The 13187-nt window shown below is 47.0% G+C and overlaps 1 protein-coding gene across 8 annotated transcripts in view; it reads right to left on the bottom strand.

Annotated features, from left to right (window-relative positions):
- Nucleotides 1–13187, bottom strand: part of Ablim1 (actin binding LIM protein 1) — a 355181-nt gene that overhangs the window by 188617 nt on the left and 153377 nt on the right. The window contains exon 1 of one of the 8 annotated variants that reach the window (XM_045150554.1): nucleotides 12709–12880. The exons of the other annotated variants lie outside the window; for them this stretch is intronic. Within the exon in view, the coding sequence (XP_045006489.1) occupies nucleotides 12709–12724 (16 nt within the window). The 5' untranslated portion in view covers nucleotides 12725–12880. Of the gene's footprint in view, nucleotides 1–12708; nucleotides 12881–13187 lie in introns of those variants that run through there. 8 annotated transcript variants of the gene reach the window in all.

Here is a 13187-nt window from a genome sequence, read left to right as displayed (position 1 = left end):
ATTTGATCTCCCCCCCTGGATCTGTAAGCTTGAAATAAATCCCTTCCTCCCACAGACGGCACCTGGTGTGGACGCTCATCCCAGAAACATGAAGCTGTCACCACACCAGCTTACGCTAGTGCTGCTTGGGGACGGACAGTAGACGCTGTCTCCAGATCTGGCCTGTGCTTCACAGGCTCCATCTGAAAGACTCCCCTAAACACGCCTTTATGTATATGGCCCAGTAAGCCACGCTTGCCTAGTACAGTCAGACCCTCTCTGTCCTGCAGCCCCAGGATTACTTTCATCACTCTCAGATGAATACAGTTCACAATTTATTTGGGTGTGTGCTCCTTGCTGGAATGCAAGGGCTTTCTGGTCAAGTCTATGTTTATTTACTTATGTATCTATTTGAGAGAGAGAGCAAGACGTGCACAGAGAGAGAATGGGCACACCAGGGCCTCTAGCTACTGCAAATGAACTCCAGACACATGAACCACCTTGGCATCTGGCTTACGTGGGTCCTGGGGACTCAAACCTAGGTCCTTAGGCTTTTTCAGGCAAGCGTCTTAACTTCTAAGCCATCTCTCCAGCCCCATATTTTTTTTAATTTTTTGTTTATTTTTATTTACTTATTTGAAAGTGACAGAGAGAGAAAGAGGCAGGGAGAGAGAGAGAGAGAGAGACAGAGAATGGGCGCACCAGGGTCTCCAGCCACTGCAAACGAACTCCAGATGTGTTCGTTCCCTTGTGCATCTGGCTAACGTGGATCCTGGGGAATCGAGCCTTGAACCAGGGTCCTTAGGCTTCACAGGCAAGCACCTAACTGCTAAGCCATTTCTACAGCCCTATGTTTGTTTTATTTCTGTATCTAGATCACATTTCTCAACTTTGGTTCTAGAGAAACATTTCTTAAATAAGACTAACCACCTTTCCACCCAGCTTGTTCAATAGTCAACGGATGATCACCAGGGAGCAGACACTTGCCAACTGAGCCAACTATCATGTCATCCTTGGCCTCAACAAATGTATAGAACACCCGATGGCCCACCTTTAAAGCTCCATTTCCCACAAAGCCTTTTCTAGTTCCCTAGAGATAGTAACTCCTCCTTCCTTTGAACTCCCAGAGAACATTTTGTCCAATCCCTAAGGCTGTTTCTTTCTCTCCTCTTCCTTGGCATTCTCAAGTCCCTCCCCCAACACTAGCAATGACCTTCTGAAGTTAGAAATTAGCCACAGATTGAGTGTGGTGGCCCACTACTGTGATCCCAGCACCTGGGAGACCAAGGCAGGAGGATCAGGAGTTCAGGATCACCCTTGGCTTGTAAAATAAGTTTGAAGCTAGCATGGGCTACATCATGAGTCCCTATCTCAAGAAAACAAAACCAGAATGGGCGTGGTGGCACATGCCTTTACTGTCAGCACTTAAGAGGCAGAGGTAGGAGGACTGCCAAGAATTCGAGGCCACCCTGAGACTACAGAGTGAATTCTATATCAGCCTGGGCTAGAGTGAGACCCTACCTCAGAGAGAGAGAGAGAAAAAACAAAACAAAACCAGGGATGGGAAGGTGCCTCTGAGGGTAAAGTGCCTGCCATGCAAGCTTGAGAACCTGAGCTTAGATTTTTGGTACCCACTTAAAATGCTGGGCATTGGGTATGCACCTGTAATCCCAGAACTAGGGAGGTGTGGACAGGGAGTCCATAGGGATCACTGATCAGTTTGCCTAGTTGAATAGGTAAGCTTTTGGTTCAGCAAGAGACCTTGTCTCAAAGAACAAGGTAGAGAGTGATTGAGAAAAACAGCTGACATTAACCTCTGTCCTCCAAACATATGCACACAGAAGTGCACACAACATACATACATACATACATACATGCAGAAGGAAAAAGCTAGTATCTTCCTGGCCAAATTGAAGTTATGCACATAATCTGAGGTGGTTCAATTGCACTGGGACTCAGAAACTTGCCCTGAGTGCCACCACACCCCATGGCACATTGGACCTTAACAATACTAATCACGTCAGCTTACACACAAATGCAATGTGTCAGAGAAAAGAGGTCAGGCACAGCAACTAGTCACTCTCCCCACTGTTAACAAGGTTTTACCACTGAATACACAGCACCTGACAGTCAGGGATAAACATCCTCTGGGTCTGAGTCACTCAGTCCAGCACACAATGAAATAGAAAGCTGGGCTGGTTTCAGCTGCAGTGTGCCCAGATCAGGCTCACCCTGGATGGGAAGAGATCCTACACCGCTCAGTGACCACTGAACCTTCTGGAATGTCCTCTGCCTCTATAATGCTGGCTCAGGAAAACACACGGCATTTCGACTTTGGCACAGTCATGGACTCCTCCTTCTCTCCCCACATGGGACTGTGAATGTGATGACACAGAGAAGCCACCTCCTCAAAGTGAGTCACACGCCAGGACGCACCTTGTGGTAGGGCCAGCCTCCCATGGCACATCTCTGCAGAAATTTGGAAAAGTTAGCTTGTGGTTCTTGAAAGAAGGTTTCAGGGTGAAATCTAGTTTGTTCATTCTTCCTGGTCACTTGACCAGGTAGTAGAAGCGGTTAGAGGTACGGCCACCTCCCATTGTCTGGGAGCAGCTAACAATAGGGTAGGCCAACCTCCAGCTCGGATGTCCACTGTCTATGGAGTCCTGATGTCACCAAAAGCGCTCTCAGGAACGTAGGATACACTCAGGTCAATGTGCCTCTTCTCTCGAGCGTTTGGTCATGTTCAGCCTTAAGTCTAAGTGTGGCATTGATAATGCATGTGTTTCCTTTCTGAATTATTATTTTTCAGACCTCACTAAGAAGATAGCACAGGACAGGGCCCATCTGCTGTAATGTTAAAATTTATTTTTATTTTTATTTATTTGCATGTGCATCACACCAAGGTGTCTGGCCACCACAAACGAATGCCAGATGCTTACACCACTTTTTCTTTTTTGACTCTGGCTTTATGTGGGTGCTGTGTCAGCAAGCCTTGCACACAAGTGTCTTCAGCCACTGAGCCATCTCCCCACCACCCCGTTTTTTTCCATTTTTTTTTTAATTTTTATTAACATTTTCCATGATTATAAAATATATCCCATGGTAATTCCCTCCCTCCCCACCCCCACACTTTCCCGTTTGAAATTCCATTCTCAATCATATTACCTCCCCATTACAATCATTGTAATTACATATATACAATATCAACCTATTAAGTATCCTCCTCCCTTCCTTTCTCCACCCTTTGTCTCCTTTTCAACTTACTGGCCTCTGCTACTAAGTATTTTCATTCTCACACAGAAGCCCAGTCATCTGTAGCTAGGATCCCCATATGAGAGAGAACATGTGGCGCTTGGCTTTCTGGGCCTGGGTTACCTGACTTAGTATAATACTTTCCAGGTCCATCCATTTTTCTGCAAATTTCATAACTTCATTTTTCTTTACCGCTGAGTAGAACTCCATTGTATAAATGTACCACATCTTCATTATCCACTCATCTGTTGAGGGACATCTAGGCTGGTTCCATTTCCCAGCTATTATAAATTGAGCAGCAATAAACATGGTTGAGCATGTGCTTCTAAGGAAATGAGATGAGTCCTTTGGATATATGCCTACCCACCACCCCGTTTTTGAGACAGAGTCTCACTCCAGCTCAAGCTGACCTGGAATTTACTGTAGTCCAGGCTGGCCCATAGTGACCCTTCTACCTCAGCCTCTCAAATACTGGGATTAATGGTGTGTGCCATCACTCCAGGCTTTGATATGACTTTAAAAAAAATGTGACTCTAAAAAAAAAAAAAGCATCAATATAGAAGAGGGAAAAGTAGGTGTTCTGTGAAGAGGAATGGGAAGGAGAGAAAGGAGAGCAGTGGAAGAGGATTATTAAATTTTAAAAATATATTCTTATTTATTTATTTACTTGAGACAGAGAGACAAAGAAAACAAGGCAGAGAAAGAAAGAGAGAGAGGGGGAATGAATGGGTATGCCAGGGCATCATGCCACTATAAAGGAATGCCAGATGCATGCACCATTTTGTACATCTGACTTTACATGGGTACTTGGGAATGGAACCCAGGCCATCAGGCATTGCAAGCAAGCGCCTTTAACTGCTGAGTCATCTCTACAGCACAATTAAGCAAGTTCTTCAATGAAGTTTTTTATTTTATTTTATAAAAAATATGTGTCTTTCTTCCCCTTAGCTTTGGAAATTGCATCATGCAGGTGTCCATCAGAACCATGGTGCCTGGTGAAAGCAGCACCCTCAGCTGTGACACAGTAAGAGCAATTCACAGCCGCATGGGGTTCCCTGTCAAGCAGAACATCATGTCAACAACAAGAATATTCCTCCCCTAAGGATGCAAAGCTCAGGAGCCAGCCTTGTGAATAAGTCATTGATCAAGGCTACTGACTGTGAAATCAGCTGTAGTAATTTTCTCTTAGACCTTACTTAGTATATATTTCCTTTAGACACCTTATTTGTAACTTTCCCTTAGACCTATTTAGTATATACTTTCTTTTTTTTTTTTACTTTTTAAATTATTTTTATTTTTATTTATTTATTTGAGAGTGATAGACAGAGAGAGAAAGAAGCAGATAGATAGAGAGAGAATGGGCACACCAGGGCCTCCAGCCACTGCAAACAAACTCCAGAAATATGTGCCCCCTTGTGCATCTGGCTTAGGTGGGTCCTGGGGAATCGAGCCTCGAAGCTGGGTCCTTAGTCTTCACAGGCAAGTGTTTAACTGCTAAGCCATCTCTCTAGCACAAGTAGTATGTATTTTCTTGCTGCCACAAAATATCAGACCAGAAGCAACTTAAGGGGGAACAGGGTTTTCTGGCTTAACAGTTCATGGGCTACAATTCCCCATGGTGTTGGGAAGGCGTGGGAGCAGGAGCAGCCATTGTGAAGAAGGAGTGGACAGTGTGGATGCTTGTCTAACGTCTCCTTTTTGTGCAGTCCAGGTCCCCGGCCCATGGGATGACGTCACCCTCAGTGAAGTTGGCTTATCCCACCTCACAACCTCATCTAGAAACTCCTTCACAGACATGTCCAGAAATTTGTCTCCTAGGTGATTCGCCATCTAATCAAGTGGACAACCAGGGTTAACCATTGCTCAGGATGCGGAGGCAGGAGCATCATGAAGCTGAGGCCAGGCTGGGCTACACAGAGAGATCCTGTCTCAAAAAAATATGACAACAAAAAGGTTGAAGCTTTTCAAGTTAAGGAAAGATGAAGAACACAGACAAATCTAGGAGTAAGGTGGAGGCAGAGCACAGCGCATCTGCCCAGCCTAGGAAGCACTAAATTCCACCTGAACGAGGAGTGATGATTAACTGAGAAAGAAGACCCTTAAAGACAACTCTGTGGTCATCGGGCACATGAGGAATCCTGATGCCCCAGTGCATCTGCGTTCAGACACCCCTAGGTTTCAGTCACACCGGGCAGCATGTTCCGTGGGTGGGTAGTATCTGTCTGGGTGTGTGTTTTGGGAGGAGTGGGAGCCAAGGGGGAAACAGAAGCCTTCTGAGGCAGAAACACTTCCCAACTCTGGAGACTGTTTGACAAGATCGTCTATGAAGTCAGTGTGCGCTTAAGGAGGACAGAGGGTGCCCTCAAGCTGTGCAGGAGACAACGGTTTCATTTCTCTGCTGTTGACTTGGGCATGTAGAGTAATTCTAGAAGAATTCACAGAAGGCCTTTGAGGACCATTCTAAGGAAGCATACTTAAATTGGGTCTTTGGTAGCATAGTATGTTAGTTACTTTCTCATCTCTGTGAACAACATCTGACAGGGAAGAAAGGGCTTATTCTGGCTATGGGGAAAGCCTGGTGGCTGGAGTGAGAGACCAGCTAGTCTCACTGCAGACAATCAGACTGACGGCAAAGCTGGGCTGTAAAATCCCTCAGGCCTGCCCATCAGGAACCCATTTCCTCCAGCAAGGCCCCATCTCCTAAAGGTTCTACAACCTCCCCCAACAGTGTCACCAGCTAGGGACCAAGTGTTCAAACACATGCTCACATGGAGACATTTTACAGTCAAGCTACATCATTAGAGAAACAGGACACATGTATTGTTCATGGAGTACCATGACCAAGGTTGGAAGGGGACATTGAATCATTCCCTATGTGTGTGTGAATAAGAAATGGGGAGGGAAGGCAATGAGAGAGGAAGAGGAGTCAGACAGGGAGATGGCTAGGACTGAATTCTCTCTTCTAAGTGCTCTATATAAACTCCCATAAGCCTCCTTTTCCTCACCTGTTACAGAGGGACGCCAGTGACATGGAGGACTGACAGACTCAATCACTCACAGATTTAAAATGCTTTTATTTATTTATTTGAGACAGAGAGAGAATAGACATGCCAGGGCCTCCAGCCACTGTGAATGAACTCCGGATGTATGTACCACTTTGTGCATCTGGCTTACGTGGGTCCTCTGGGGAGTCGATCCTAGGTCCTTTGGCTTTGCAGGCAAGCACCTTAACTGCTAAGCCATCTCCCCAGCCCCACTGACGGGCTTAATAATAATGTTACAAGTTCAAAGCAAACAAGATGGGCTTAAAAGGCTATTGATTTAGATGGAGGTGGGGAGGAAGTGTTTTAAGGTCTTAGGGAGAGGTCTTAGGGAAAAGCCGGCTGCCTGACAACAAGCAGGGAGCCTTAAGGTTTACCTAGTCATTTATTCAGGGTTTTGAGCTGGGTGGGGATAGTGTGACTCAGTGTCCTAGGAAGATTACTGTGATGCCAGCCCGTCAGTCACTCTGGAGACACAGCACACCACTGTCCTCAAGAGCTGCCAGGAACAAGGTCGCAGTGGCTTTCCAATGTGGCAGTTGTGAAGGACATTGGCACCATGAGCAGGGTGTGGTGGCAGATTTCTATGGATACCTCATATCCACAGCACCTCCAGAGGAATGCGAGGTCTGTTTTTAACATTATCTTCTTAAAAAATTTAAATTTATTTATTAGAGACAGAGGGACATTTGGGTGTGCCAGGGCCTCCAGCCATTGCTAAGGAACCCCAGACACATGCACCACCTTGTGCATTTGGCTTACATGGGACCTAGAGAATTGAACCTGGGTCCTTAGGTTTTGAAGGCAAGTGCCTTAACTACTAAGCCATCTCTCCAGCCCTTACTTTTTTTAAAAAAATTTTTATTTATTTGAGGGAGAGAGAGAGAGACAGAGAGAAAAAAAGAGTCAGAAAGAGAGAGAATGTATGCACTAGGGCCTCCAGCTGCTGAAACTGAATTCCAGACACATGCACCACCTTCTGCATCTGGCTTATGTGGTTCCTGGGGAATTGAACCTGTGTCCTTTGGCTTTGCAGGCAAGCGCCTTAACTGTTAAGCCATCTCTCCAGCCCTAACATTATTTTCTTCAACAGAGAGTGCAACAAGTTTATGTAAGTTGACCGAGAAATCTGTGCTGACCATGTACCTAGCACCTGGACCACGCTCTTCTAATGAATGCCCAGCCCTGAATCCCAAACACTGGTTCAAGGTTTAGGAAAGTGAACTCCCTTCTTTTTCTTTCCACCACTAGTCACTCTTTTCCATCCTATGACCATCATCTCTACCATACTCCTCCTTCCCCAAACCTTCCCAAGCAACTAACTACATCTATCATGGGTGAGCGTCTGAGTGCAGTTGTTGAATCCTACCTTTACCCCCAGCAAATTCATATGTTGAAGGTTTGACCTCCTCCAATGCCTCAGAATGTTGCTAAATTAATAGTCTTTACAAGTTAAAATGGGGTCTCCTATAAAGAGGGGGAGCGTGGGGGCAGACACACACACACAGGGGGAATGCCGTAGGGACTTGGAGGCAGAGATGCAGTGATCATCCCACAGGCCGAAGAAAACCAGAGACAATGATCAGAAGTTATGGGAGGCGCAGAGTCTTCTTCCTGGCCCCCAGAAGGAACCAATTCTGCGGAAACCTTGGTCACGGACTTATAGCTTCAGGAGTGGAGACAATCTCTCTCTGTTGTGTAGGCCACCTAGTTAGTGGTGCTCTGTTTAGCAGCCTCCACAAGATCATCTGATTTCTCCATTTCTCTCCTGATGTCAGACTCCACCCATTCTAACATGGGGGCTTCTCCCAAATCTATCATTTTCTTCTCATTCCAATCTTTTATTCATCTGAATGTCCCCAATATTTAAAAGCCAGTTTAAGAACCACCAGATCCAGGAAGTCTTTCCTGATCAGCAGACTTTGAAGCCAAATTTCTACTTCAATGCTTCTTTTACACACCTACTTTCTGTTAGTCATTTGTGAGCTATTTTACTTCCTCATTAGATGGTGACAGCTCCAAGCGAGCTACTGTGTCTTCTAAGTGCATGGGACCTTCCCAACCACCCAGCACGCTGCTTGACCATAGAGGATATGGTTATCATTTCCTGGTCAGAATAGGATTATGGAAATTTACTTTCCTTCCTTCCTTCTTTCTTTCTTTGCATGCTTGGTGTGTGGGTGTGTATGTAGAGGGTGCATCAGGATTGCTTGTTACTAAAAAAAAAAAAAAAAGCCAGGCACATATGCCATCGCTTTATGTCTGGCTTGGGAATTGAATCCAGGCTGGCAGGCTTTGTAAGCAAGCATCTTTAACCACTGACCCATCTCTTCAGCACGTGAATTAATGAATCTCAAAAGAAAGTAAATGAAAGGTGGGTGTGGTGGCACATGCCTTCAATCCCAGCACTTGGGAGGCAGAGGTAGGAGGGTCGCCACGAGTTCGAGGCCACCCTGAGACTACATAGTGAATTCCAGGTCAGCCTGGGCTCTTGTGAGATCCTACCTCAAACAACCAAAAAGAAAAAAAAGAAAGAAAATGAAGAACCAAGGTAGACCATCACTAGAGCCACATCTGTTCTGTGAACACGATCAGCAACTGAAATGTGCAGGGAAATAAGGCTGAGTGGCTCTCCTATTGTCTGACATGTCTGTTTACTGTTTACACGAAAGCTCTTTAGCATCAGAGAGGCCCCGATGGTGGTTCAGATAAGAGTTCTTTACATCTAGCTAAACCTGACCCACAACTGTGCCTGTTGCAGTCCGGTTCACATTGCTGGTAGAAATCACCCAACCAAGAATAGCTTCTGGGAAAAAGAGATTTATTTTGGCTTACAGGCTCGAGGGGAAACTTCACGATGGCAGGGGAAAACGATGGCATGAGCCGAGGGTGGACATCACCCCCTGGCCAACATAAGATGGACCACAGCAACAGAAGGGTGTGCCCAACACTGGCAAGGGAAACTGGCTATAAAGCCCTTAAGCCCGCTCCCAACAATACACTCCCTCCAGGAGGCATTAATTCCCAAATATCCATCAGCTGGGGAGCTAGCATTCACAACACCTAAGTTTATGGGGGACACCTGAATCAAACCACCACGGTGCCCAAGGGGTCCTAGAGCCCCACTGCTCTCAACCAGGGCAATTTTACTGAGATGTCTGGAGACCTTTTCAACAGTCATGAGTAAAAGGTCACAGCGCCTTTTACTGATGTCTGGCATCTCCTAGGGGGAAGAGGCCAGGAGCGCTGCTAATCACCTTCCATGACACAGGTTGAGATGACAAAAAGTCTACAGATCAGCGGAGTGGGAGTTGAGAAACGTTGCTGTAGAGAAATTAGTTGGTGGATGCATGTGTCCACTCGCTTAGATGTCAGGTGGACAGCGGGCATCCCTTGCAGGAGTAGAATGTGCCTTACTGAGTCTCACTCTGCACACTGGGCCATCTGATCATGGCAGGAAACAAACCAAAACCGGAGGTGCCCAAGAATAAAACTCCATGTACCTTGATGTGTGGCTGTGGCAGCTAAATTCTTCTCTCCCATGGCTACGTGGTTTGCAAACCCAAAGCGTGCTTTATCATTTAATGAGATGTGGGCTCATAGAACTTAACCTCTAGTGTTTGCTTATTCTAGTTTTCCTTAACAAAAAGAAGCAATGAATTCTTTTATATTCTGAGACCGTGCTAGGGTGCACAACAGTTAGTCAGTTACAGCATTGAAACGAGTGCAGCGGACCTCTGGGGTGACCGTTGACGAGTGTGTCTTCAGGAAGACAGATATTGACTGATCAACCCTCGCATGCTTCTTTGTTCCAGGACCCAGCAAGGGTAAGGTGCCCTTGAACACATCAGGGAAACAACGATTTCATCAAGATTCCTGAATCGATAAGTGTCTGCAACTGGAAGTGAAGGGCTACATGCTTAGAACAAAAAAATACAATGAGGGTTAAAGGATGTCAGCTCCAGCAGGTCCGCAGGCTTCCTTTTCAGCTGGCGCCAACCCCAAGCACAGATACTTGAGAAAATCAGGGTACAAACCAATGTGAGCGCTCAATGAGGAACACAGTAGGGAACTGGTGACCTCTCATGTTCCTTGACTTGAAATCCCACTGTGATCTGAGCCTGCCCAAGAGGGACTCCCATCAGCTCCTGAGAGAACGACGGAGCTTGGCTCTTCGGGGAATAGAAAGGAATGAAAGAAGCGGAACAATCTTCACAGACAGGGATCCGTTGAAGCTCTGACAACAGGCCAACCTGTTTTCACTGTCAGAAAATCTATATGGGGCAGATACTAAACTGTGAGCTAAAATGTTGAAGGTGGACAATTCAGTTCCTGCAACTCTCAGAGGCCGGTGGACAGCAGATGTCCACATGGTACTGGGTCTACAGCAGTCACCGATCTGCATGCACCGTGTGATGTGGCAGAGAATAAAAATATTCCGCCTGATTATCAACTATGTGCTCTTAAGCAATTTACTAACCCTTCCTGGTGTCCAGTGTGCTCATGTCTAGGGTGAATCCCTGGACCACAGATTCCCCTGTCCCCTTCTCACTTCACAGACAAATGCAGTTCCTCTCATTCCAGGGAACCTCTTGTATAACTGCCTCTGGCTTCCTGTCATCAGCTGGGAGGCAGCAGTGTGGACTGACGCCACCCTTGAAATCAAAAAAGGAGTAGTACCTAATCTGTGGCTAAGGGCTAAGAAAATACTAATATGCGGTCTGCCCAGTGTTCTAGCTGGAAAGTGCCGAAGATGGATCTAGTAATCTAAAACTTAGAAGTCTGCAAGGGCCTAGAAAAAAAAAAAAAAAAGAATTGCTACTGGGGACCCTGATCTATGGTATGCACAATGTATAGCAAGGACGGGTTACCACGAACCCCACAGGAATAGAAAGGAATGGTGGCTCTCAAAATACCCTTTCCCATCACTCATAAATTACCCATTTGGAACACAAACTCAAATCCATTAGCCACAGGGATCTGGGCCACACTATTTCTAGTTGAGTGGAAAGCATACATTACTTCCAGTAAATGTTAATGTCTGTACTTGGCACTGGGGGGGGGGGTTCCTGGAAGCACCCCCCAACAGAGGAAACATTACTACAAGTATCTTTATTCATACCGAGTCATTCCACCATCTGCTCACTGAAGGGCGGATGAGCAGAGCAGAATCACATTTTCTTTGTGTTGAACCGCAGTCTCAACATTGCCAAAGGGTCACCACCCTGGCTCTCTATCGTTCCTTAGTATAACAAACCAAACTGCACCCCCAGGGACCAGGACCTAGTTGAGTTTGGCATTTTTCAGCTCATACACATTCCCTAATAAAATAGCTTTAACAGTAAGTATAGATAAACCACTGAGCCAGCTGTAACCCAGCCAGGAACGGTAGGTATTTGCAGAGAAAAATATGTCCCACAAAAGGAAATATAAGAATCAATCCAAGCTTCCCAGAGAGCAAAACTGAAATGGTCATTTGCATCAGACAACCATTGGGTGAAGGTCAGTAAAACATTGTGAAAGGGGGGAGGGGAATCAACTCAGAAATAGGGTCATAGAATGATTCCATTTTTATATTTCTCTCCTGTGTACCTAATTCAACTGTAGAAGGGTCTAGATGGACACACACTGAGCCCTGACACCTGAGGTTGAAACAGCAGCGTGGACAGCTTCAGCCTTTCGCTTCTTGAGCAAGAGACGTCTTTATATACTACTTGAATCATTAGAAACAAGATCTTGCCATGTTACTTTACGTTTCCCAAAGAGTTTATCTTCATCTCAGAGCCACGCCTAGAACATATGCAACGCACACCTGTGCAGGGCACACCCACCCACCCCCTCCCTTCACATTCTCTTTAGGATGGCATTTGCCAGCCTAGCAGCTGGCAGCATCCTTTAAGAAGGTGTCTGGAGTGCTGAGGGGGCAACACCAAAATACAGGCTATCAACATAACACACACCTGAAATGCACAGCAGCCCAGAGGTTCCCCTCAGCCCCATTAGCTAGGGTTGGGTACATTCCAACACAGCCCCGCCCAAGGTACAGAGAAGGATCTTTCTAGTACAAATCTTAATTAATTCACTGATGGAGGTGAGGCGGCAAATACTAAGAATAAAGGCTGGAGGGGGGACAGGAAGGCAACCCTCAAACACCACCCCAAATTCATTAACGATCAGAAGCTGCCAGCCACCCCTCCCTGCAAAACACTCCAGGACAAACAGAATGAGGTTCAGATGCCGAGTGGCTACATTAAAGGTTCTTAAAGAAGTCTCGACAAAACCTAGACTCCTTTCAAGAGATTCTCGCCCAGGGAACCTATGTATCTGCCCGGATTTCGATGGATCCATTGCCCCTTTGGGTGACGGAGCCCCACGGTGCCACTTCCAACTTCTGCGAGCATGCACCGAGATCGTCCGTGGATCATTTATAATTTACCTTTCTCCTTCACCATGGCAACCGGGTCCTCGGGCCGAGGGGACAGAAGGCAGCGGGAATGAAGTCCAGGCGTGCGGGCACTGCGAGGTACCGTCCCCGGTGCCCACGCGTGACGTCCCCCCGGGGTGGCAGTCCGTCCGAGGTCCCTCCCCACGCGTGATGTCCCCCCGGGGTGGCAGTCCGTCCGAGGTCCCTCCCCCACGCGTGATGTCCCCGCGGCTCCGTCCGAGGTCCCGCCCCACGCCGCGCGCTCCCCGCCGCCGCGCGCCTGCCGCGCCCTGCTCGCTCGCTCGCTGGCTGGCTGGCTGGGGGACTCTGGCCCTGGCTCAGCACCGCTCGCTACAGCTGCCGCCCTTGTAACAAATGCGAAATTCCACGGTCCTAATCTCCGGTCACTGACACCACCTTGCATTCCTCACGCCCAGGCCAGGGGAGAGCGGCGACGACGAGCCCGCAGCCCTGCCCCCTCCCGCGCTCCG

This window comes from Jaculus jaculus, chromosome 1 (assembly GCF_020740685.1).
Source record: "Jaculus jaculus isolate mJacJac1 chromosome 1, mJacJac1.mat.Y.cur, whole genome shotgun sequence".
NCBI lineage: Eukaryota > Metazoa > Chordata > Mammalia > Rodentia > Dipodidae > Jaculus > Jaculus jaculus.
This window is presented reverse-complemented; position numbering and strand designations above follow the sequence as displayed.